The 25,713-nt window shown below is 59.3% G+C and overlaps 1 protein-coding gene across 1 annotated transcript; it reads left to right on the plus strand.

The window, feature by feature from the left end:
- The first annotated feature begins 14 nt into the window (after nucleotides 1–14).
- On the plus strand, nucleotides 15–20,741 carry LOC115657570 (major facilitator superfamily domain-containing protein 8-like). The gene is made up of 12 exons (XM_030575612.1): nucleotides 15–1,238; nucleotides 7,735–7,920; nucleotides 8,761–8,823; nucleotides 10,043–10,162; nucleotides 10,761–10,840; nucleotides 10,963–11,275; nucleotides 13,527–13,600; nucleotides 14,165–14,248; nucleotides 15,433–15,562; nucleotides 16,167–16,289; nucleotides 19,945–20,075; nucleotides 20,181–20,741. Exons 1-12 carry the CDS (start codon nucleotides 1,163–1,165, stop codon nucleotides 20,265–20,267), a joined length of 1,467 nt encoding a protein of 488 aa, XP_030431472.1. The 5' UTR covers nucleotides 15–1,162; the 3' UTR covers nucleotides 20,268–20,741.
- Nucleotides 20,742–25,713: the final 4,972 nt, after the last annotated feature.

The following is a 25,713-nucleotide window of genomic DNA, read 5'->3' on the forward strand; positions in this document are numbered from 1 at the left end:
GTTCACCTCCCCCGTCGCCCCTCTGCCTGTGGCGCCCCGGACGCCTGGGTTGTGTCCGCGTCCGCTCCACCTGCGGGCAGCGCCAGTAGGGGCGTTAGGTGCCCCGCCCCAGAGAGCAGCCTCCCCCAAACCACTCCCGCCCCCCTTGTCCCCTGAGGCGCGAGAGCCAGACAGCGCCGGGCACCGCGACCCTACACAAACACCCAGGGCAGCAGCAGCAGCAGCGACCCCCGCTCCGCACAACCCCCGCGGGGGGGAAACCACCTGGCTGCGGGGGTGTGAGCCTCACCCGATCTCACGCGGGCGGGGGGGGGTCTCCTGATCTCTCAGGCCCAGGGGTGTGTCTGGGGGCGGGGCCGCCCTTTAAACTCCCGGCTGCACGCGGACATTGTTTCAAAACGCCCTGCGGTTCCCACGCAGGTGTGGTGTCTGCTGAGCTGTCGGTCCCTACCCGGGAGGGCAAGCCAAGGCCCCTGGCCGGTTCCTGCCTGACCAGCGCCCCCCGTGTGTCAGCCCCTGCTAGGTGGGGCGGGGGCTTGGGGGCCCGACTTGCAGCGGAGCAGATGCTGTCCAAGTGCCTGGGCTTCTCATTAACAAATTGCAATTAAATATGTACACAGATTTCTCTGTCCTGCTGTCCCTGAGACTCCCCCGCCCCCCAGATCTCCCTCCCTCCTGTCCCTCCCCTGCACTAGGGCCAACAACAGCCCCCTGCGCGGGGAGCCGCTAGCCCCCAGCCCGCTGGTGAGGAGCCCAGCCCCGGGGATCGCAGGAGGCGGTGCTGAGCCTCCCGCATTCCCGGGGGGGGGGGCATAGCAGCTGCTTCTCCTTCAGAGGCGCCTGCCCACAAGCGCTGCACACCTGGTAGCCCCGGGAGAGGAGGAGCCGGAGCTTTGCCCTGTCAGCTGCGGGCTCGCTCGGTTCCGCCCGGGGCTTGGTGGATCCTGGTGCAGGCCGCGTAGGGGGGCTGGGGCGAGCCGGGGCCTCCAGCGATGTGCACCTAGGAAGGGCTGGCGAGGGGCCACGGCTGCCCGGCTAGGCACCGAGGCTGTGCGCAGCAGCAGCAGCGATGGCCCCTGGCAGCAGAGACGTCGCAGCCGGGTTCTGAGTCCTGCAGGGAACCGGCACCTCCACAGCCACGGGCAGGAAAGCAGCAGGATCTATGGAGTATCAGAGGAAGAAGAAATTGACCAACTTCACCATTGGGCTCCTCTTCCTGTCGGGAGGGATTGAATACGGTGAGCACTGGGGGCAGGGGGTGATGGGTAGGGGGCAGGGGGTGATGCCCTGCCAGCCAGGCCGGGCACTCAGTGGTAGACCATAACCCGGAGGGTGACTCCAGACACCTCCACTCTCTTTGCCCCCCCACGTGGCCTCTGCAGAGCTGCTGCGCCAATAGGGGGCACCCACCCTCCTAGTCCCGCTTTGTCCATGAATGACAAACCCGCTGGTTTAGGTCCTATAGGTGGAAGCCCTGTCCCTGAGGGTGGGTTTGCGAGTCTGGTCCCATCAGTGTAGCGACTGAGCCTTGTGGATGTTAGTGGACCTGGTGGACAGGGTGAGTCTCTGTCTCGACATGTCACAAATGGGGAAACTGAGGCACGGTGGGGGGAATGACTTGCCTGAAGTCAGGCAGCAAGTTGGCGGCAGAGTTGGGCTCTGATTCTGGCCTGCATTCTGGACCCTTTGTGCTGCAGTGGGGTCCCCCCCACCAGTCAGGTATCCCCCTGGCCCAGTGGGGTTCTGTGGATAGGGCTGGCACAATGGGCCCAGCTCTTGTTATAGGGGTACGGCTGCCCCACTCTGCACTCCAGCTATTCTAGACGGTCACAGGTTGGGTTAATAGATGTGAAGGCTGGAAGGGGCCACAGTGCATGATGCAGGCCATTGGATTTCACCCAGTTAGAGTAAGCCCTGAGCTGAGCCTGGATGGAGGACTGGAGGGGTAGGGGGAGAGGTGAAGGCTACGAGGATTGTCATCATTCTACTAGAGAACAGAGCAGATTGCCTTTGGAGTCATGCTGGTCCCCCCCCCCCCATAGTCCCCCTTGTGCATCTGCCGTGTGACCCTGCAGTGGGTCTGGTCCTGTCTCTTGCCAGCACATTGGATCAGCCTGTGCCCTGCCTCTGGCATGCGACCCTGTTCCGCCTTGTTTTTCTGGCTGGGTCAAGCAGCGAGCCCTTGTCTGAAACCCCGGGACTAGAGACTGTTTTAATGGCAATGCCTTAGGCCACGTGCTTGGGCCCCTCCTCCCCTCACAAGCTGGTGGAGTAGCAAAGGGATTGGTACATTGCAGTAGCTGTTTAGAAGGAGATATTGGCATCTTAGATCAGTTGTGGGGAGTCTCCTGCAACTCTCCTGGCTGTTATTGGGACAGGAACGATGGTGGATGAGAGCCATGGAGGGGTTTGGGGAGCCCAGCAGGCCCTGCAATGGGGCTGGCTGGGTATGTGCGTTTGTTTCTATATGGATTTTTAGATACATTGTTCTTTTCTCACTGGGACATTTACCCCTTGGTGAGATGTTCCCCAGTGCTCCCCAAAGTGCTGGGAATTTTGCTAGGCCTGGAGTGGGTCTTGCAGGCCCCCCAGCTCCTCCACACAGCCTGGTGGTGAGGGGCGTCTGGAGGGCCCCTGCTGAAGCTGAGCTGGCCTCCCAGTTTCCTCTGTTAATATTTCACAAGCTGCAATCTGAGTCTGTAACTCATCCTCCACCGTCAGCTAAAGGGTGGGACTGGAGGGGGCACTGCTGCTGGGTGCCAGCCTGCCAGGCTTCGGCACCCCTAGCTGACTGACATCAGCTGACTGCTGCTGCTAACACTGGGGTCACACAGGCCTTGTCCTCGGCCTGCTCTGCTTCTCCCTTCACACCCTTAGCTGACTGACATCTGCCAAGTCTGTCAAATGTGATGAGAATTCCTACCCCACCAGGGGGCACTAAGGCAGCAGGGCAGGGGCACAGGTTATAGGTTATAGGCGTTTTCTGAATCCTTGGGCCTATCAGCTCCAGTTTCCCTCCCCCCTCTCGGTACCGTTGTTTGGTTTTCCCTTATCCGAGAGCCCTGAAGCGCTCAGTGGTTTTAATGCAGGAAGGGGCCAAGGATGGCTCCAGACCCTGTGGAGCTGGGTTTTGTTACTCTACCTTTCCCAGCTGCTATTTCACTAGCTAGGATAAGATTGCAAGTGCTATCGCTCCTCCTGCTTCAGGGGATAAACCGATACCCATGACGAAGCAAAGCGTCTCCCACTCCTTCCATGAGCTGATACTACATCATCAGAGCCTTGGGATGGCCACCGTTGCAGGGAGGATGCCAGACTGGATGAGCCATTGGTCTGTTGTGATGAAGAAGGCTGCTGGACTACAGGCGCCGGGGCTCTGCTCTGGTGGCCGGTGGATTATATTACTGACCTGTTGAGCAGGTTTCCTGGATATCCTCATGCTTGAAGCTGGGATGCACAATGCAAGGGCCTGAGTCGCTGGCATCCCGAGAAGTGTCTGTAATTAAGTTTTTGTGTTGAAACAGTGAAGGTTTGATTGAGGCACATTTGCCACTGTGCACATCCCAGGCTCTTGGGTGCACAGCCTGTGGCCTGTCCCACGAGGACTGACAGGCAGCTCTCTGCGTTCCCTGATGCAGCACAGGGAGCTTCCCCCTTTCCTTGTGCCCCGCAGCTTAGCGGGCTGAGCAATCACCAGGCCTTCCCGTGGCTGGGTGTTGAGATCTGCAGCTGAGATCAAGGAGATGGCCCCTGCTCTGGAGAGCTCACAGTCTGTGTAGCCATGACAGACAGAGGGGGCAAGGAGAGAGGGGCGGGGAAAAAGAGCATTTGCCTACAGTCAGTGGCAGAGCGAAGGCTAGAGCCTAGGTCTCTGGGCTCCTTATGTGCCCTGGGCCATGGTGCTTCTCTTCAGGGTGTGGCCACAGGTGCTCCAGGTCATTCTGGCCCCAGCTGAGCTCTGGATCCACAAACGTCGCTCAGACACACAGCGTTCTGCAGTTCGTGTGGGACCTTATGAAAGGGACGAGCTGAAACTGTCCTGCCTGAAGGGTCCTTCCTGTCCGTCCCCCCTCCTGTTTGAATCCAAAGGTCTCTCTCCCCACCCCCTTGTTTTTATTAAGTATTTAGTCTCCTCTTTTGTCAGCTTCCAGCAGAAACTGGGGCTCTTGTTCCCTCCCCGCCGGTCCTGATTTGTGGCTTGCTAGAGGCAAGTCATGCCCTTCGTCTCTCCTTGTCATTCCATCTCTCCTGGCAGCTCAGACAGCAATCCAGAGCCACCTCGATGCCCTTATCTGCGTGGCTCTCTCAGTCGCCCATCCACAGAGGGGCACGAGACTTCAACCTGGAGTACAAGCCTCATCCCTGTGCACAGAACTAACATTCCAGGCGAACACTGCAGACCAGGGGAGGGAAGAGGGGCCTGTCTCCACAGCAGCCACTTTGTTTCCATCCCCCTTGTCGGTGACTTTCCATCCATGCCCAGCACAGGGAATGTGACGTATTGCTGAGTACATCTCCTCTGCTTTTGAGAGACCCAGTCTCCTAGCACTTGCAGATTCACCCAGATCTCTGGCCTCTTCCCTTATCCCACAAAAAACCATGCGTGGGTTGCCCAGCTGGAGGCCACCGCCTGGGCAAGGTGCTGCCCTGCTGTTGGGATGGCCGTTGTGCCGTTAGCTCACCGTAGAGCACCGCGTATGGGAAGAGGAAGGGAGAACTGAGCCCGCCAGGAGCTGATTTGCTGCTCCCCTTGGTCGAGCCAATGTTCCTCCAGTTCTGGTGATAACTGAGTGATGGCGCTGGCTGGGGTTCACTGTCCCCGTGGGAACGTGACCTGCGATGATGGCGCTGACCACACTGTGTGCTCAAAAGCTGGTTAGTGCCTGGAATTTAAGCAAGAAGGAAAAGGCCCCAGGTACACAGAGATGATCTGCAACTCAGTTACAGATGGGGAAAATACACGAGTTAAACAATTCCCCATTCTCCAAGCTCTCCCTGAACCTAGCTTTCCTCTCCAGCTCCCCCCTGCTCACTGATCCCCTTCATCTGTGCCAGTTACCTCGACTGCTTTGAGCTCCCCGCTGGATTCAACCTGCCCGCTGCCCTCCACTGCAACCATCTCACCAGACCTCGGGGCCTCCATGCCGTCCTCCTTGTTCTCTGCTGCTGCTAACACTGGGGTCACATAGGCCTTGTCCTCGGCCTGCTCCGCTTCTCCCTTCACAGCCTCTCTGGGGCTCTGCGCACACTCGCCCTGACCATCTAGGCCAGGGGTCAGCAACCTTTCAGAAGCAGTGTGCCAAGTCTTCATTTGTTCACTCTAATTTAAGGTTTCGTGTGCCAGTAATACATCGTAACATTTTTAGACAGTCTCTTTCTATGTCTATAATATATAATTAAACTATTGTTGTATGTAAATTAAATAAGGTTTTTAAAATTAAATTAAAATTCAATTAAAATTACATTAAAATGCAGATCCCCCCGGACTGGTGGCGAGGACCCGGGCAGTATGAGTGCCACTGAAAATCAGCTTGTGTGCCGCAGGTTGCCTACCCCGATCTAGGCTGATGACTCGTGGAGCTCCCTGTTCCCTCCGTAAACCCCACCTGTCAGCCCCTCTCTCCAGCGTGTCCTGCTGGCTTACTGCCATTCCAAACCCAAGCGGAGCACCTTGCTGTCCTGCCCCCTGTTCCGGCGCTGCCCACCACACCACCCTTGGCCCTGTCACTCAGGGTTTGGCTGCGCAGGAGCTGCTCTATTCAGCACGCTGGCTCCAGCAGAGTATAAACGGGGGTGGGTGGTGTTCATCTCCAACCTCTCCCTCTCCTGGCCAGCATGTCTCAGTCCTGCCTCTCTTCCTTCATTACCCAAGGTCTCATCTTTCCTTTTCCCAGGGAAAACTCTCCGCTCTGGGGCCTTCCTGTTCTCCTCCTCCTTCCCCTCCAGACCTGGGGACAATGGCTGAGCAATGCTCCCTGGCTGGTGGAGGTGGGGGATTGAATCCCACCGAAGGGCAGCAGGGTGGGCGCTCTGAGTACGTGGGATGCTACAAGCATTGGCTCCCGAAGGGGAGATGTCAGTGAGGTCTCAAAGGGTGGCAGCAGAGCCTTGAGGCTGGTTCTCGTTTCCTGGGGCAGCCGGTGGAAATCATTAACTAGGAGGCTGTGACGCAGGAGGGAGCAGGGTGGATTGGCCTGGGTGTGTCTGCATGGGGGATGGGAGAGCAGGGGTGACTTCAGGTGAGGGACGGTACCTGGGCCAGGAAGGGGGTTGGGGCGAGTCAACACCTTTGCCAGGGAAACTGGACAAAGTGTGGGGGGGAGAGATGGAGGGGGGAGAGCCTGCTGGAGGGGTTTTTGGTTTCAGTTTTGGGCTGGCTGGAAAGAGGCAGGGAACCCCAAGTCTGGGCTCTAAGATCCTTGTCCCCCAGAGGGACCTGGCTGAGGGGTCCTGGTTGTCCCTAGAAGCCCTGCTTGGGACCATGTTCCTGTCATCTAATAAACCTTCTGTTTTACTGGTTGGCTGAGAGTCACAGTGAATCACAGGGTGTGGGGGGCGCAGGGCCCTGACTCCCCCACACTCTGTGACAGGAGGGACGGTGAGAGCGGGGAGATGCTGGCGAGTTGTGGGGGCAGCGGCGCTGTGGCTGTCTGGTGCGGGCTACAGGGTAGTGGGGAGTGCCCGTAAGCAAAGCGGGGGATGTCTTCTCATTGGCCATCCTACTATGGCTGCCCAGCTAACAGTGAGACCTGCCTCCTGGCCGTGTCCTGGGGCACGGAGGGCATTGGGCAGCCTGGCACTGGTGGCCTGGTATTTCTCATTCTGGCAGCACTCAGACACTGGTGGTGGGTGCGTGTTAGATGCCTATGCAGACCAACGGGCAGAGACAACCGACGTGGTAGAAGCTGTGACAGGCAGGTAGCTATGGGAAAGGGACCTGGGCTTCTTGCCTCAGATAGAGCAACTAAGCTCTGCTTAAAGAAGGTGATGACGGGGCTGGTGGTGCAGGGAAAGCGTGTGAGGACTTCGATTCTGGACCTTGTGGAGCTTCATGGAGTTTCTGTGTCTTCCTCCTGCAATACCTGTTAAGTGCAACGTAAGACGGCAATGACTGGGTGAGGCGCACGGCGCACTCGCCCAGCTGAGGGGCTTGGCTGCTGCATAAATACCTTGCAATAAGGCCTCACAGGAGCTCTAGGGTAGCGGGTGAGGACCCTTGACTGAGGGAAGGACAGGCTTGGGTGTGCCCTCTTAGCAAGGAGAGCAGGGGGCCGAGGCCATGGGGTGCTGCTGGGATCCACCTGTGTCTGGGTCTGAAGAGCTGCTGCAGTCTCCAGCATCCATCCAAGGGAGGGTGACATGCCCAGCAGTCACTGGGGAGCTCCCAGGGCCCGGGGGGCGGTGGGGTTTGAGCCATTGGGTGATTGGCATCTCCCTCTTCCTGAGCAATGCAGCAGTACTGGTGATCTGGCTGCATAGCCGGCAGTCGCCATGGGCATGGGTCAGAGGCCCGGCTGGCAGGCCTAGGGGACCCCAAGACCTCTGCCCTCTTAGTCCAAGGCCAGCCAGGGAGGGTCTCATGCTGCGCCGGGGCTGTCCATTTGCTCCAGGGAGGCAGGAGCCTGGATTCAGGGCAGGGCCGAGCACCCGTTTGAGGTAGTCTGGCAGGACCTATTCTAGCGCTGTGGTGTGAGACCCCTGCCTGACTGTCTGTCTGTCTCTGCTCCCCATTAGCGGTGATTCTGCCTACGATCTGGGCCTACCTGCAGACGCTCCATGCTGAGCCGTACTTCCTGGGCTTGGGCATCTCTGCCTTCAGCCTCACTGGCCTGCTCACGGGGCCCCTCTTCGGGCACTGGTCTGATCGGAGCCAGCGCACCAAAGCCATCATCCTCTTTGCCAACGTGTTTGAGATAGTGGGTGAGTGAGCAAGCGAAGGCCGGCTGGGGGTCGCCGGCTGGGCTGCTTCGCTGGCAGGAGCAGTCCAGAGTGAGTCTGTGTCCCGGGCATTGGCCCCCCGGGAAGGGTGGGAGGGCAGGATTAGCCCCACTTATCACAAGAGTGTAAATGTGCAACTCCAAACTCTAAATGCAGGCACCTGAGGCCCTGATTTACAGAGATCCCGAGCCCCTGCTTCTACCAGGAGCCCTGCAGAGCCAGCCCAGCTACAGCAGGGATCTGGGTTCTAGTCTGGCTCGAACATCAGATGAATTCATTGTTAACCAAGGTCCAGCTGCAGGGCCCAATCGTGCCCTCAGTTACGAGGCTCCGGGGGATCCCTGTGGGGCAGAATCCAGCCTGGAGAACCTCTGTTGCTGGTGCTGACCCATCAGCCGGGCAGAGCTCAGCTCTGAGCATGCCGCAGTGGCAGCTAACGAAGTGCCCGTTTACATCAGCCCCGTGCTCTACTGCCCAGGTGGGTGGTGGTGCAGGATGGCGAGCGTGGCGCCTGCGATGCCATTTTAACACAGGGGCTCTTTTCAGAGCAGGATCGCAGATAATCTTCCTGCCCGCAACACTAGGGTGCAGAAGCCAGGAGTTCTGAAGGACCCTATCCCTGCTCCAGCCCCATGGGATGAGATCCCCACAGGTGTATGTGGGGTTGATTATAGTCAGCAGGGACAGCAGTGCCTACCCCCCTTCCCCCACGAGGCTTGCTCTTGGGTAGCCTCGCTGGCTCCAGGGATGCACCTGCACCCTGTTCCTGGCGTGCGTGTTCCTCTCTGCGTTACCTGTTGCTTTTTGTTCCCCCAATTGCAGGGAATTTCATGTACTTTATGGGCGTCTCCAAGTGGCTCCTCCTGGGCAGCCGACTGGTGGCAGGTAAGAGCTGCTGTGGAGGAAGCCGGGGGCCATGTGGATCTAGGCTGAGGGTGTCATGGAGTCACCGGGCGATGCTCTGGAACTACTCCCCACAAAGCCAGTCAGGACTTTGAGGAGCCTCCTCTCCCTTGGAGCAGACTTGTTCAGGGCAAGAAGCTCACACGCTTCACCTCCTGGGTCTCTCCTTGGAGCATTCAGCATCCTCTGCCCCTCTGGGCGCTTCCCACAGCGAGCCCACCCAGGCGGGGTCCTGGGGAAGCCACAGGGTCCTGCACCCCCACTTTGCAGTCAGACGTGACTCTCAGGCAGCCAGTAAAACAGAGGTTTATTTGATGACAGGAACAGGGTCTAAAACAGAGCCTATAGGTACAGCGAACCGGACCCCTTGGCTGGGTCCATTCTGGGGGTCAGTGAGCCAGACCCCCACATCTGCCCTCAGCCAGCTCCAGACTAACAACCCCTTTGTCACGGAGTCCCCGGGCGATGCTCTGGAACTGCTCCCCACCAAGCCAGGCACGGCTTTGGGGAGCCTCCTCTCTCTTGGAGCAGACTTGTTCAGGGCAAGAAGCTCACACGTCTTCACCTCCTGGATCTTTCCTTGGAGCATTCAGCATCCTCTGCCCCTCCGTGCGCTTCCCACAGCGAGTCCACCCCAGCGGGGTCCTGGGGAAGCCACTGGGTCCTGCACCCCCACTTTGCAGTCAGACGTGACTCTTAGCCAGCCAGTAAAACTGAGGTTTATTTGATGACAGGAACAGGGTCTAAAACAGAGCTTGTAGATATAGCGAACCGGACCCCTCGGCTGGGTCCATTCTGGGGGGCAGTGAGCCAGACCCCCCAGGTCTGCACTTCACTCGACCCCAGCCAGCTCCAGACTAACAACCCCTCCAGCCCCTCCTCTCTGCTCAGCCCCTTTCCGGGCCAGGAGGTCACCTGATCCCTTTGTCTCCAACACCTTCAGCTGGCACCTTTGCAGAGGAGGGGCCCAGGCCATCAGTTGCTAGGAGACAGAGTGCCAGGCATTTAGGTGCACTGGCCCTTTGCTCTGCCAGATACTTAAGAACTGCCATGGGGACACTGAGGCACCAACACAGTATTCAGAGAAAACATTAAGAACTTTCCCAGTTCCTCACAGAGGGTCTCTAGATCCAGGTGCTTGTGCCAGGGGCTTTCAGCGCCTGCCCCGTCTGTTGCCCCTGATTGTCCTTGTTTCTGGCAGGTATTGGGACGGGAGCGGGTGCCTCCATCTTTGGCTATCTCACCCGCTCCACCACCTCGCAGGAGCGTGCCACGGTGTTTGCTGCAGTGATGGCATGCCGGCAGGTCGGGCTGCTGATCGGTAAGGTACCCTTGGACCCCCGCCACGCCCTGTCCGCAGAAGGCCCTCAGCATGGGGGGAGTGGTGGGCCTGACCCATGAGCTGGGGTTCTGTTGTCCAGGCACAGTCTGTGTTCAGGAGGCGCCTGCCCCACGCCCCAGACTTTTGCCCCAGTGTTGCCTGCTTGGCTCTGGAGAGGGACCACTCCAGGGAGCTGGCTCAGCTCTGGCTACCCTGTGCCCGTGAAAGCCTGCTGTGGTAACTAAGCGTGGATGCTGTGGTAACTAAGGGTGGATGCCACGGAGGCTGGTGTTTCTCAGGTTGGGAAGGATACGGGGCCAGGCCATGGCAGTGCAGTGCCAGACCATGGTCGCGTTGCCTCTTGGGGTCTGGGGGGGCATGTGACAAAGGATCTCAAGTTCCCGGGGCTGTTGCCAGAGGCAGTGAGTGGAGGTGGCTTTCAGAGCCTGGCGAGGGTGTGAGAGGCCCATCATCTCCTTGATGGTGCCCGTTCTTGCCCCTCTTGCTGCAGAGGGAGGTGGTTGGTGGCAGTGAGGGGCATGCCAGTCCCACCGTCCTCCCAGCGCCCACGTCTGACCCGCCGTCTCTTTGTGCTCAGGACCCGCCTGTAACCTCTTCCTGCGGCTCTGCAACTTCCGGCTGGGGCCCTTTGAGGTCAACAAGTTCACCTCCCCGGGGGTGAGTACTCCCCGGGTGTTACTCGCAGCCAGCGAAAGAGGGCCGACTCACACGGCCAGGAGTTCCCCGGGTGTGGGGTGGGCTGCGGTTCCAGGCTCTCAGGTGTCTGTCTGTCTGTGCAGCTCTTCATGTGCCTGCTCTGGATCCTGCTCCAGTTTGTGGTGGTGGCGATGTACTACGACCTGCAGCCCGTGCCCCACCCGCTACGAGCGGCCCTGGCAGCGCAGCAGGAAGAGGAGCGGGAGCCCTTGGTGCAGCACGACAGTGGCCAGGAGGAGCCCGCTGAGCACCGGAGCTATGGCGGCACCATCCAGGGGGTGCCCGCTGAGCCCCCCATGGGGGACGAGTCCCGCTATGTGCCCAACGGGCACCTGGCCGAGGAGGAGGGCGGAGCAAAGGAGAAGAGCCCGTTTCAGAACTTCAGTGCCATGCGAGGTGAGCGTTTTGGGCGGGATCCAGCTTCGGGCCCTAGAGGCAGGCAGCCTGGCATGCCCCCATTTTGATTAGTACCGTGCTGGGCAGTACGTGGGGAGGGGGGGATTTGTCATGGGCTTCAGTCCAACCAGGATCCTACCCTCGCGGGAGTCTGGCAGGGCTGGAGTCGAACCCACGCCGCCTACGACCTAGTCCCAAGGCCAGCCGTGTGCTCCGTAATCAGAGGGTCTGAGCTTCTAGGGCAGTGGTCCCCAACCTTTCTCATCTGGCGGGTGCCGGACGATGAGCCACCGAGGACCGTGCCTGGCGGATGAGCATCCGCTGACATGCTGCCGAGAAGCATCAACGTCAATAGGCGTTGCCGCCGACAAGCAGCATCATTCAGAGGCGTCACCGCCGAAAATCAGCAGCATTTGGGCAGTGACGCCTCTGGATGCTGCTGCTTCTTGGTGGCATTTTGGCGGATGCTCATCCACCGGACAGTACGCAGGCGCACTTAGGTGTCCGGCGGGCGCCATGACACCTGCGGGCACTGTGCTGGGAACCACTGTTGTGGGGGAAAGGACAAACCCTCCTTGTCCCATTGCACCAGCCTGGCAACTGCATAAGCCCACAAGCTGTGCACAAAGGATCGTGACGCTGCGGGGCTGTCGCTGGTGGGTCTCCCGCTGCTCTGGACAGCTACGTGGGAATGAACGGTGAGCTGCTTGGGTGCTGAGTGGCGAGAGGGCCTGTGGGCACCGTGGGGCCTTCATGCTTGTCCCCAGGGTCCCATGCCCTGCGCCAGAGCAAGCAGATGGGTCAGCCCCAAGTGTCACTGACTTGTCAACCTGGACCCAGCGTCCCGCGGGCACCATGGTGGGCAGGGAGCAGTCCTGGGCACAGAGCGGGGAGTGCAGGCCCAGCTGTAGGAGACCCTGATGGTCTCTTCCCTTCTCTGGGCACTGAGCCTTAGCCCCCTCCTCCAGGGCTGTTATCCCTGGGTTGCAGTAGGGGAAACTGAGGCCCAGAGAGGGGAAAGAAGTGGCCCAAGGTCAGCCAGCAAGCCATGGTGTGAGCCGGAAGGACGGGGCTGTGGAAGGGTTGGCATGAGAGGGAGTTGGGTGCTGTGCCAGCCTGGTGGGAAAAGAGGCCTGGACTCTCCAGCTGGTGCTCCAGAAAGGCTGGGCTCTGGGGGCCGGTGGACAGTGGAGGAGGGCAGCGCCCCTGTCACAGAGTCCCCGGGCGATGCTCTGGATCTGCTCCACAGAAAGCCAGGCAGGACTTTAGGGAGCCTCCTCTCCCTTGGAGCAGACTGTCTTCAGGGCAAGAAGCTCACACGGCTTCACCTCCTTGATCTGACCTTGGAGCATTCAGCATCCTGTGCCCCTCCGTGCGCTTCCCACAGCGAGTCCACCCGGGCGGGGTCCTGGGGAAGGCAGAGGGGCCTGCACCCCCACTCCGCAGTCAGACGTGACTGTCAGCCAGGCAGTAAAACAGAGGTTTATTAGATAACAGGAACATGGTCTAAAACAGAGCTTGTAGGTACAGAAAATGGGGCTCCTCAGCCAGGTCCATTCTGTGGCCCAGCAAGGCAGACAACCTCATCTGCCCTCAATTCCCGTCCCCAGCCAGCCCTAAACTGCAACCCCCTCCAGACCCCTCCTTTCTGGCCTTTGTCTCTTTCCCAGGCCAGGAAGTCACCTGATTTCTTTGTTCACCTTTAGCCATCCCCTTGCAGGGGGGAAGGGCCCCAGACATTTGTTGCCAGGAGACAGAGTGTCGGCCCTTTATGCATGCTGGAGACTTAAAAATGCATAGGGGAAACTGAGGCGCCCACACAGTATTCAGAGGAAACATTAAGAACAGTCCCACTTCGTCACAGCCCCCTCTTGCTCACGCCCGTGTCCATTGGGAGCCAATGAGTGAAGAAACTGGCATGCAGGAGACTGCGGGTCTGCTGCGGATTGAGTTCAGGGCCCGAAAAGGATCAGACTCTCCCGGCTGGCTCCCTTGCCCAGCGTGTCTGGTTACAGCAGCATCGCGTTCCCCACCCTGAGGAGTGTCCAGCTCTTTGCTTGTGTCATGCCCTCCCCCCCCCCCGCCTTCCCTGTTGCCTGGTTGGCCCACTGACCTGTTCCACTGGGCAATGCCTCTCCCATCTCCACCCCCTGTGGGAGACAGGGCGGGCTGGCTGCTCTCCTTCCCTGCAGGCCTGGCCACTCTCCTTCCAGTGCCCCAGCCCCGTGACGTCCCCGTGGTGTCGTTGCAGAGTACCTGCGGGAGGAAGTGGTGGTTCTGCTCACTGCCCAGTTCATCACCCTCTTCAACCAAACAGCCCTGGAGGTGAGTGCCTGGGAGCTTGATGGGCAGGTCACTTCGTTCCACTCCCACTGCGATTGGGGGGCAGGGGTTCTTCTCCATGTCGGCAGTCGCGGGTACAGCTCCTCTCACAACCAGACTAGGTCCACGGAATGTCTCCTGTCCAGCCCTTCCCAGGTTCTGGATATGTGTATGGGGGTGAGGGGGACAGGGGATCTCCTCTCCCCTCCATGTGGTGCTCTGGCCTCTCCCGGATCCCTGGTGGGGTTCACCTTTCACCTGCGCCTGGTGCCCAGAGAGTGGACATCTCTCCCCGGGCCAAGGTCTCCTTGCGAAGCCCAGAATTTGGGTGAACGTTGGGCATGACCCAGGCCTTCCTCCATCTCAGGGAAGACAAGTGGGGACAGAGACCCAACATACTGGTCAGGAGAACCCTCCCACTGGGGCAGAGCAGGGGAGGGGCACCTTGTGGGCGAGGGTCTGTACCTGCCCATCCCATGCAGAGGGGGCTCCTCACAGCCGTGAATGGAGGGTGGGCAAACGTGTGACTCTAGGTTGCTTTCTCTGCCTGTCTGTATCTGTCTCCAGACCATGGTGACTCCCATCACCCAGCGCTACCTAAGCTTCGGGGAGCTCGAGAACAGCATCATGTACTTCCTGTGCGGCATCGAGGTAGGTGAGACCCCAGCCCTCGGAGTCTGTAAAGATGGGGGTCCTGGCAGACATGGTCTGGGGCAGGTGACCAGCCCCCATCCCACGGTGCGTGTGCACATGTACGATCCGGCCATGCTGAGAGCGCTCACGCCCTATGAATGTCTGACCCTCTTTCTCAGCACTCGCTCCGGCCTGCCTGGTGACCTCCCCCACCCCTTTGGGATCCTTCAGATATTTGCAGGTGCTTCTTGTTCTCTGCCCCATGCTTTAGGTGTGTGTACAGTCAGATTGGGGATGGGGTGGCAGGAGGTCTAGGGCAGGCCTAGAGCCACATTTGGTGCCCCCCTGTCCTCTGAGTCATCCCTCCAGCTCCGATCTCCTCTGTCCAGTCCAGGCAGTGAGGGAGGCCTAGTGATGCTGGGGTCCCGTCCAGCCAGGCCTCTCCTGCGTAGCCCATAGCGGCAGCCCTGTTCCAGCCCCTCTGGGAGCGTTGGTGCAGATAGGTCTCATACTCCCGTGTGGACGGGGCTGAAATGCCTTTGCCCTGGCCACACCGGCACACTCGCTGTTCTCACGGGTGGGGCTGGCTGTGTGAGTGCGGGGAGGGGAGAGTACCTGTGTAGACGCTCCCAGACAGAACTGGTTTGGGACGTCTCCTCTGCCCTTGCTCCAGCAACGTGCGGAGCGGGGCATCCTTGCCAGCGGTCTCCGTTTGCAGCTAGGGCAGGGTGGGCTGCAGGCTGGGGAAACCTTGTGCTCTGCTGGCAGAGAGCCTGTGGCCTAGCCCTGCCAACGGCACCAGTCTGCATGGCACAGGCCGTTTCCTGGAGCCTCGCTGTGCTGGCTGGCACCTGTGCCCAGGCATGGCCTGCCTGTTGGCCAGGGGAAGGGCGAGTGGTGGTGCTGAGGCTGTGAGGGGGGAGGGCAGACTGCAGAGCCCTGGCGAGCAGTGACTCCTGATGAGGGAATACAGGACATGTGCTCATGTGCCTGGTGCTGGCTGGATCTTGGGCGCTGCTAGCCCACAAGAGGCTCTGTGCGGGGCTTGCTCTGCCCTCCTTCCCTTCAGGCCCCCACCCTCAGTCACCCCTCCCCCCCCGACTCTGAATGGCTCCCCTAGCAGCAGTAAACTCCCACTTCTGACTAGTCTTTGCACCCAGCCCGGGGGCTGTGGAATAACTCATTTCCCTCCCCACCTACAGGTGATCTGCGGCTTCTTCCTGGTGCGCTGCCTCAGCAGCCGCCTCCCCGACCGCGTGATCCTGGTGCTTGGGCTGGTCATCTGCAACGTGGCTTGTATCTGGTGCTTGCTCTTCCTGGCACGGCCCCAAGGTAACTGACTGCCCCTTCCCCTCCCAGCTAACTATCCTGCTGGGATCTCCAGTTCCTCTCCTCCTGGGCACTCCCACTTGAGGGGGATCGTTTGGCAGGGGGTTGGGTTCGCTGGCTAGGGATGATTGGGGGCAGGAGCCTGGCATGGCTCTGGAGTGTTCCCCTGGGCTGCGTGGCACCTTGCATGGCTCAGGCTGGCCCAGCAGTGCCCTGAGGTGGCCCAGCAGGGGCTGTGTGGTGGAGAGGAGACCCATTGCCCAGAGTGGTGGCGATGTGCAGCAGCTGTGGGTAGCATGGGCACCATGACGGGCCCAGTGCCTTGCTGGTGCTGCAATTCCCCAGCCCCTTTACCTGCTCAGTGCCCGGTGAAGGGAGCAGTGGGTGCTCTCATGGGCGCCCAGATTCATGCAAGTCTGGTCCTTTGCTGATTAGGAAAGCTAGCAACTGAGCATGGAGCATACTGGGGCCGGGCAGAGCATGCCAGGGACTTGCCCCTCTACCGGGCAGGAACGAGCATAGGCCCTGATTTGAGTCTGCCAGTGTCTGGGGCTCTTTGCACACTGGTCCCATCCACCCCCTGCCATGTCTGCTTTGCTGCCCACAGGAAGCTTTCCTGTCCTGTTGTCCGAGCTGGTGGTCGGCGTGTTCCTGCAGGTGCTGGGGCTGCCTTTCGTGGCTGTCTCCCAGGTCTCGCTCTTCTCCAAGGTCACAGCAGAGAGAACACAAGGTGAGCCTCAGCGAGGGGTCGGTGCCCGGGCTGGGGCACGGCGCCCACTTCCTACCTGCCCTGAGAGAGATCAGGGGCACTCAGACTCCCCTTCAGAGCACAGTCCGCTCTGGGACCAGCTGAGCCGTGTCCAGAATGCAGATGCCTGCCTGCCCCTTCTCGCTCCAAGCCCAGATACCACAATGAAGGGCGCCCTAGAGATGGGTGTCACAAAACACACATGTGACCTCTGTGCGGTCAGCCTCTCCCACTCCTCCCGCCTTGTAGGGACACCGGGCAGCAGCGTGGGGCAGCTGGGATCTTGGATGGTGCTGTTAAGAGCACGGAGCCGTTCGCTTCACCTGCACAAGCTGGGCCAGACTCCTCCCTGGCCCTGGTGGAGCTGAGTTCCCCCGGGGCTGAGTCTGGCCCGTCTGTCAGGATCTTGGTGTCAGAGCAGGTAGCTCTGTCCCAGGGGGATGCTGTTAAACCGTGGCACCAGGCCTCCTTTCCAACACAGGGGTTTCCATTTCACATGGCTGTGTTGGGTTTCTGATCAAACGCTGATTCCCAGGGTCCAATTTCTATCCCACTTTAGCCTTGCCCACTCCAGCCGCCGAGTCCTGCATCCGCTTCATGTTGGCGGAGCTGGCTGGGTCCATCTCAGCTCAGTGACTGGTTTGCTGGGGTGATCTGAGCCACTTCTGCACCCGCTGAATGGGTTTCAGAGGGGTAGCCGTGTTAGTTTGGATCAGGAAAAACGACGAGGAGTCCTTGTGGCACCTTAGAGACTAACAAATTTATTTGGGATTAATCTTTCGTGGACTATAACCCACTTCTTCAGATGCATGGAGTGGAAAATACAGTAGCAGGTATAAATATACAGCACGTGAAATGATGGGAGTTGTCTTACCAAGTGGGGGCTCAGTGCTAACGAGACAAATGAATTAACATTAGGATACTAATGGAGGAAAAATCACTTTTGTAGTGGTAATGAGGGTGGCCCATTTCAAACAGTTGAATGGGGACACTCTTCTCCTTGTCAGGCCTCCCTGAATGACTCCTGGAGATCAAAGCTTGTTGGGATCCTTTGTGAGGCCTCGCTGCTGCCTGCCACCTAAAGGCTGAATGAATTTACAGGGGTGGGTGGAAGAGCTGGGGTGGCACAGGTGGGCAGGTAAAGCCCAGCATGGAGAAAGAGCAGCCAGGGAACCCCGCATGGCTCTGCCCATTGCTGTGACCGGGGGCCACTGACCTTCCAGGCCTGGCAGAAATGTAGGGCAGGACGGGCCCTCGAGAGCTTGAGTTCAAGCCTCCGGTGCTGAGGCAGGGCCCGATATACCTAGACCATCGGTTAAAACATGGTGGGGACCCCACAGCCTCTCTTGTTCACCTGGCTCAGAGCTTAACTACCCTTCGAGTCAGAAACAGCTGCCTGATCCCTTTCCTGATATCTAACCTTGATGCCGACTGCCTGCATTACTTCTTGTCCGACCTCCAGTGGACATGGACAACGGTTGGTCTTCGTCCTCTTTGCTCCAGCCCTGAACACATTTGATGTATGTTATCAGGTCCCCCCTTTTTCCCTATGTCATGGAGTCTCCGGGCGATGCTCTGGAACTGCTCCCCACAAAGCTAGGCAGGACTTTGGGGGGCCTCCTCCCCTTGGAGCAGACTGTCTGCAGGGCAAGAAGCTCACACGGCTTCACCCCCTGGGTCTGACCTTGGAGCATTCAGCATATGCCCCTCCATTCGCTTCCCACAGCGAGTCCCTGCACCCCCTCTTTGTAGTCAGACGTGACTCTCAGCCAGCCAGTAAAACAGAGGTTTATTCGATGACAGGAACACGATCTAAAACAGAGCTTGTAGGTACAAAGAACAGGACCCCTCAGCCGGGTCCATTCTGGAGCCCAGCGGGCCAGATAACCCCATCTGCCCTCACTTCCCGTCCCCAGCCAGCTCCAAACTGAAACCCCCTACTGCCCCCTACTTTCTGGCCTTTGTGTCTTTCCCGGGCCAGGAGGTCACCTGATCTTTGTTCACCTTTAGCCATCGCCTTGCAGGGGGGGAAGGGCCATGGCCATTTGTTGCCAGGAGATAGTGCATCAGCCATTTATGCACGCTGGAGACTTAGGAAATGCATTGGGGAAACTGAGGCACACACACAGTATTCAGAGGAAACATTAAGAACAGCCCCACTTTGTCACACTCTAGACTAAACATGCCCAGTTTTATAACCTTCCCTCATCAGTCATGATGTCTAAGCTGTTTCTCTCTGGCCCCACCTCGACTTGGATTTGACCCAGAACTGCGGCCTCCGACTCCCAGGGCTGTCTGTGAGTCTTTGATGGAGTATATTCCGCCACCCGGTGGTGTGAGCAGTGGGGAGGAGGGGGACTGGGTGGAGCTTGGGGACGGACGCTCTTCGAAGCAGCTGGTACTGTTGGCAGACCGGCGCTCTGGTCCAGTGGGACAGGGAGGCAAGGACGCACTACAGAGACCACTGCTCTGCTTCTTGGGCCAGTGCAGAAAAGTGTGTGGCCCCACGTCCTGTGGGACTTCCTTTTGGGGGAGTGTGGGGGCTGCGTCTCTCTCTCTTTTTCCTCTGTCGCCGACCTCTCCTCTCCCATTCTGTCTTTCTCTGCAGTCGTGCTGGGCTGGCCCACCAGTCCCCCGACCTCGCTCCTTTGGTTGGGGGGTGGAGGGGGGGAGATATGGCCCAACACCCAGGCAGTCTCATTGGCTCCCAGATGGCCATTATCTGCTTGTGTAGTGCCACGTGATCGCTCAGGCTTCCCTACCAAGAGAAAGGCAAGGTCCCCACCTGCGGAGAGGCTGCCAGCGGGAGTGGAGCGTGCCTACCTCTGGTCACACCCCAGGCAGGCCAGTGCCCTCGGAGGCTTGGTGCCCTCGTGTGGTGAACTGGGAATGTTCTTAATGCTTTCTCTGAATACTGTGTTGGTGCCTCAGTGTCCCCTATGCAGTTCTTAAGTATCTAGGTGGTGGAATAAGGGTGTGTGATTGCTGCAGAGCAAGGGGCCAGTGCACCTAAATGCCTGGCACTCTGTCTCCTAGCAATGGATGGCCTGGGCCCCTTTTCTGCAAAGGTGCCAACTGAAGGGGTTGGAGACAGAGATCAGGTGACCTCCTGGCCCGGGAAAGGAACTGAGCAGAGAGGAGGGGCTGAAGGGGTTGGCAGTCTGGGGCTGGCTGGGGACGAGGAGTGAAGTGCAGACATGGGGGGTCTGGCTCACTGCCCCCCAGAATGGACCCGGCTGAGGGGTCCAGTTCACAGAACCTACAAGCTCTGTTTTAGACCCTGTTCCTGTCATCTAATAAACCTCTGTTTTACTGGCTGGCTGAGAGTCACGTCTGATTGCGAAGTGGGGGTGCAGGACCCTCTGGCTTCCCCAGGACCCCGCCAGGGTGGACTTGCTGTGGGAAGTGCACGGAGGGGCATATGTTGAATGCTCCAAGGTCAGACCCAGGAAGGTGAAGCGTGTGAGCTTCTTGCCCTGCAGACAGTCTGCTCCAAGGGAGAGGAGGCTCCCCAAAGTCCTGGCTGGCTTTGTGGGGAGCAGTTCCAGAGCATCGCCCAGGGACTCTGTGACATCCTGGTGTTAGGAGCTGGGGACGGCAGGCAGCGTTAACCCTTTGTGTTCTTCCCATACTGTAGGTTTCAGCCAGGGCCTGCGACGGTCAGTGGGAGGAATCGCCACCATTCTGGGGCCTCTGTGGGCTGGAGGCTTGACCGAAAACCTCTACATCATGCTGGGGGTGATGATGGGCCTGCTGAGCCTGCTGATGGTGAGCAACCCGGGGATGCCCGCCTACCCCTTGCCATCCTGCCCCTGGGGGAGCCAGGGCTCCAGCCCCACAGGCCGCATGCTGATGGCTCTTCTGCTCCCATAGGTCATGGTCGGGCTCTCGTACTCTTACCTGGTGGAGGTACCCAGGAGCTACGTGCCAGGACCGTCCCCGGAGGAGCGGTGCTCATGACCTCCCACCCATCCACCGCACACCCAGAGGGACTGCACGGGTTAAAGCCACCAAGGTGAGAGCGTTGGGTGCCTCCTTTGCCCCGGTGGTCAAACAGTCCTGGGTCAAGTGCACCAACATGCCTGGAAGAGCCTGGGTGAGGCCAGCAGCTCCTGCCTGAGGGCCTGTGTGGTCCTGCTGCTTGGTGCTGGGGGGTGTGCTGAGCTGTTCAACTGCCGGGGAATCAGCACAAGCTGTTTTATGGGGGAAGACGTTTTACAGAGAATAGTTTGACCCTCAGAGGTCTGCAGAGCCACAGCAAGGTACCGGGGAACCCGCAGAAGAGCATTCGACCCTCCCGGCCTGGGCTGTTGTCAGTCTGTACAGTAGCAAACGATCACCTTCCCAGGGTTTCACATGTCATGTAAAAAATCTCTTGGTGGCAAAAATATGGGGGAAAACGAAGGAAATTCCCCAATAAAAAAGTCAGTGTGATGGTTTGAGGAGCTGGTTCCTTTTAGTAAACACCTTCATGCAATGTAGATGCACTTGCCCCAAGCACCCTTAACTCTGCCCTCCACCGTCCGTCCTGTGCCTCTATCCCTGATACCCATCCTCTACACCTTGTCCCCACTTCCACTAGGACCTCTGTAGTTAACGGGCAAGCCACCCAGCCACTGCTCCAGCTCCCCTTCCCTTTCCAAGCCCCTTTGCATCCTGTAACCACACTGGTGCATATATCCACCGTCGCTGAAGGAGGTCTGAGAAGAAGCTGCTAGCTGAAACCTGCCTGCTCATTAAAACCAGCTGCCGTTACAGAGGGCTGGAAGGCAGCGTATATTGTTCCTATATTTAGAAAAGGCTGTAGAGGTGGTCTGAGGAATTATGGCCTCTGGGAACATGGTTGCAACAATAATTTAAAGGTAGAATAATAAATCAGCTGGAAGATCGTGATCTGAGAGAGTCTAGCCAGCACCGATCCTGCGGAGGAAAAGGTTGGCTCAGTCATCCACTAGAATTCTTTGTGTGTGTCAGTAAAACAGCGGCTAACATGATATATCTATAGACTTCCAAAAGACCTTTCACGAGGCCCCTCACACAAGGCTGTGTAAAAGCTAAGTCTCAGAAGGTGCGTGACCAGGTACTATCGTGGATCAAAAACAGGCTAAGTGAGAGAGCTCAAAGAACAGGAATAAACGGAATTTTCATCATGGCAGAAGGGCCCAGGTCCTCAAAGGCGCTTAGGCGTCCCTTGAAACCAGTGGGAGTTAGGAGCCTAAATAGTGTGAGAATCTAGGTCGAGATGCAGGGTGCCTCAGTACTCTGTACTAGTGCCGCAAAGGGGCGGGGTGAGAGGTGGCAAAACTTGCAGTGGCCACACATGTATTTAGGTTAGTCATGGCCAGCAGGGAGTGTGCAGAACTTCAGAGAGTCTTACCCAGCCCAATGAAAGGGCCCCCTGAGGGCCTGAATGATCAATACAAAGGACTGTGCGCTGGAGGGCGAAAACTCAGCTACCCACCGGCTTCTCACTTAACTGCATTGACTCAGCTACAGGTCCTGTGGCCAGCTTGGTGGCGAGCGCTGCTCAACGTACAGCTGTGGCGAAAAAAGCCAACCAGATGCTAGGCTGTGGAAGGAACAGGCTAGTGAATAACCTGGAGAATATTGTGGTGTACAGATTAGGGGTCTGGCTTCAGCTGGCTCCTGGCTGCAGTGCTGGGCACCCCATCCCAGAAAGGAGAGTGAGAGGTGCTGGGGCGGAGAATGGAAAAAATGGGGATTGTTACCTTTGAAAAGGGGCCGTGCCAAAAGGCTATAAAGTGGCTGGATGAGCCTGTGGAATGTCCTGCCACAGGAAGTTGGTGAGACCCAGCGTTTAGCACGATGCAAAGAGAGATTGGATGCTTGTAAGGACCCCAAGAATCTGGCTATACTGCTTGATGCTAACAAAGAGTATTAGAGGGCGGGATGGTGGTGATTGGTGGGCATCGGGGATGAATTCAGTCACTGGGTGGGGCAGGTTATTCCGTATCTGCTACTGCAGCACTCTTCCACCTACCAGACAGGGCACTGCACCTCGGGTCTGTTCCAGCCTTTATCCTCCATCTACAGACTACAGGCCCCCTCCCCGGGAGCTGGGAGAGACCATCTTCCCTTCTGCACACCGCTCCCCTGCAAGCCTGCACAGCGTCACTAGTAAATGCCCCTTGGGCCTGGGCCAGCCTGGTGTGTCTGCCTCGTGCTGGGAGGCATTCCACAGGGCCCCCCCAGAGCACTCAGGATCTCCGAGTGTGTGGGAGGGCGCAGCCCCCCCGACACTCTCCCCACTTCTCTCCCATGCAGGTATTGCCCTGGCTGGCACCATGTGATGGGGAGTGAGACCTGAGCTCATGGCCTTGCACAGGACAATGTTCAGCACAGCAGGACTGTCAGTAGATGAGCCCACACCCCTGCCCTGCTGGATTAGCCTCCTTCCACATCCATCCTTCCTTCCCCTCCTGGACTGGCACTCCCCACCACCCTGGACTGGCCCTTCCTGCCCCTCCCTTCCTGTGCTGCTGGCCTGCTGCCCCCAGATTGACCAGGCCCCGGGCCCTGCCCCAGGCGGCTGCTGTCTCTCTGGACAGAGGGGAGAGGTGAAGTCCCGGTGGGTGGAGATGCTCCTGGCCTGCTGAGGGTGCGGGAGGCTGGATCTCCCCTAGACACAAAGTGGTGTTGGTACCACCTTGCCATAGGCAGGGGGCTGAGCTGTGGGCCTGACATTGGGGGTGGCGGTGTGGCTGTGGCTAGGTGCTCCTTGCTGGAGCCGTGGCTGAGGTGCACCCTGCAGAAGGCAGCCTAGGGGGTAGAGCCTGGCCCATGGCATCAAAGGAAAAACAAGGGCCATAAAACTGCTGGCCTCTGCCCCCACCCCTGCTCCTCCCTCAGGCTCAGGGCAAGGGCGGCCCGGCTCCCCTCACTCCATGCCTGGTGGGGGTGGGGGCGGGGGCTGGGCAGGGCTCCCCCTGTCTCTGTAACGTGTTTGTGGAAGAAAGACTAAAGCCAGGTGAAGGGCAGAGGCTGACGTGCAGGTTCATCCTGCCAGGCAGGGGCCTCAGGGCACTGCTGCACTGGGGGAGAGTCTGAGAGACCTGTGCCATCCCAGGGGCACCACATGGGCACAGGCACTGCCAGGCTGGCCCAGAGGGGGCCATCAGCAGCACTAGTAATACCTTCCCCTTCCCGCCCCTTCCTCTGCCAGCAACCTGGCCGGGAGGGGCCAAGCCCCACCAGCTGGCAGATTGCTCAGAGCTAGGTAGCGGGACTGATGCAGTGCCTGCTGCAGTACTGCCTGTCACCACAGGGGGCTCCCCTCTGGAAGCTGCAGTGCCTGGCTGCCACTTAGGTTGCCAACCCTCCAGGCTGGGCCTGGAGTCTCCAGGAATTAAAGATTGTTGTGTGGTTAAATCTCCAGGAATACGTCCAACCAAAAGTGGCAACTGTAGCTGTCACTAGGGGACTTCTAGCCCAGGAGGCAGTGGGGGGAAGGGGGTTGCAGTGGGGCCAGCCCCATGGAGGCAGAAAGTAGGGCTGTGTGTGCACCCCCTGCTGCGCAGCACCTGCCTTCCCAGACCCAGGAGCAGGGAGGTGCCCAGCTGGCGTTTCTGAGCGTGGGGCTGGGTTGGCTGAGGCTAGCAGGCGTGGGGTGCATACCAGGGGCAGGGCCGGGTGTTCAGAGCTGGGGGATGGGGGTCTTTCGGGGGGGAGGTGTGAGCTGGGAGGAGGCTGTGTCGGGTTGAGGGCAGGGGGATGGAGTCCATTGGTGAAGGAGGGGGATGCTGGGAGGGCCGGGGGCTAGGTTAGTGCTGTTGTATGTGGCTGGGCCTGGCCTGTCCCTCAGGCAGCAGCGACCCGGACCGGTGTGAGAGGAGCACCTGCCCTAGTGCTGGGAGGGGCCCGGGCAGCGTGGCACTGGAGGAAGGACCAGCTCCAGGACACAGCTGACTCTGCCAGGGGGCGGCGTCCCTGTGCTCCGCACTGGCAGGTGGGCATGGGGCACTAAGAGTTGCCAACAGTCCCATGTTATAAGGGACATCCCTGATTTAAATAAAAAATGGCCTGGCCTGTATTAAATCAGCGCAAGACGCCTTCACTCCTGTATTTCAACCAGGCCAGGGAGTGGCGCTCTGGCACTTTGCTTTGCATAGAGCCACTGCCTGATTCCCAAGCTGAGCTGGCCACGGGAGCTGAATGCTGTTCAGACTGGGCCAGCTGCCCCTGCGTCCTGCCAGGCAGAGGGGTGGCCGGGCTGCATTTGAGTGGCTTTGGAACCAGGCAGCTGGAGCTGTGCGTGCGCGACTCCGATGTGACAATCTTCACGACTGGTGGAACCCAAATGCCCTCTATGAGCATCAGCAGTGGTTCCCGGGGCAGTGCTGGGGGCAGAAGGGACAAGGGTGTGCACTGGTCCATTTTCATTCACTGGGGCGCTGTGGCCAGTCCCCCCTCCCACAGGGTCTGTGTGTCCCTGGGGCACTGTGACCAGCCCCCCCCCCCACTAGGTCTGTGTGTCCCTGGGGTGCTGTGGTCAGTCCCCCCGGCTGGGTCCGTGTGTCCCTGGGGTGCTGTGGTCAGTCCCCCCCGGCTGGGTCTGTCTGTCCCTGGGGTGCTATGGTCAGCGCCCTCCCTCCCCCCCTGCTGGGTCTGTCTGTCCCTGGGGCGCTGTGGCCAGTCCCCTACACACACGCTGGGTCTGCCTGTCTCTGGGGCACTGTGACCAGTCCCCCCCCGGGTTATGTCTGCTCCTGGGTTGGGGTCTCTCCTCCCCAGTGTGTGTCATGAACATGTGGCTATGTTCCCCACACTTAGTGCCTGGGGCTGGTGGGAGCCCAGACCCCCCACCTGTTTATTGATGTAGCTCAGAGGGAGGTGTTTCCTGCTCAGTCCAGAGGCATGGGAAGGGTTAAGCAGCCCAGGCTGGTACTGTCCCCCTGGGGCAACCCTGCTGTGAGTCCCTCTGCTGTGAGCTCCCAGGCTCAGCCCCCCCGCCCCCCCTGCTCAGCTCTTGTGCACTATGGGCATTTACTGCCACCACCAGACTGAAACTTGTGTTTTAGACACAAGTGACGTGAGTTTATGGGCCTCAGCTGGGTCTGGGCCCCATAAGTGTCTCGCATTTCTGTAGCCCCGGATCCTGGTGCCTGCCACGCCCAGCCATTGAGTTACCTCGCCATGGGCATGGGGCAGAGGCAGCTGCTAACAGGTGGATGGAATAGCAGGGGGGCTGCAGGAGAGCTGGGAGCCCAGGGCTGGGATAGCAGGGGGCTGTGGGGCAGGATTGAGGGGTATCAGCAGAGCTGGGGGTGGGGAGCCCAGGCCTGGGATAGCAGGGTAGGATTGGGGGTAATGAGGAAGCTTGACAGGGCTCTTTGAAGATTCCCCTCCAGCCCTGCATTTGTGGGTGCAGAGCACATGAACAAGTGAC

Source organism: Gopherus evgoodei, chromosome 9 (genome assembly GCF_007399415.2).
Source record: "Gopherus evgoodei ecotype Sinaloan lineage chromosome 9, rGopEvg1_v1.p, whole genome shotgun sequence".
Taxonomy (NCBI): Eukaryota; Metazoa; Chordata; order Testudines; family Testudinidae; genus Gopherus; species Gopherus evgoodei.

Coding starts and splice junctions, on each gene's coding strand:
- LOC115657570 (XM_030575612.1), top strand. CDS start 1,163: ATGGAGTATCAGAGGAAGAAGAAATTGACCAACTTCACCATTGGGCTC. Junction 11,276..13,526: donor GAACTTCAGTGCCATGCGAG/GTGAGCGTTTTG, acceptor GTGTCGTTGCAG/AGTACCTGCGGGAGGAAGTG. Junction 20,076..20,180: donor GCCTGCTGAGCCTGCTGATG/GTGAGCAACCCG, acceptor CTGCTCCCATAG/GTCATGGTCGGGCTCTCGTA.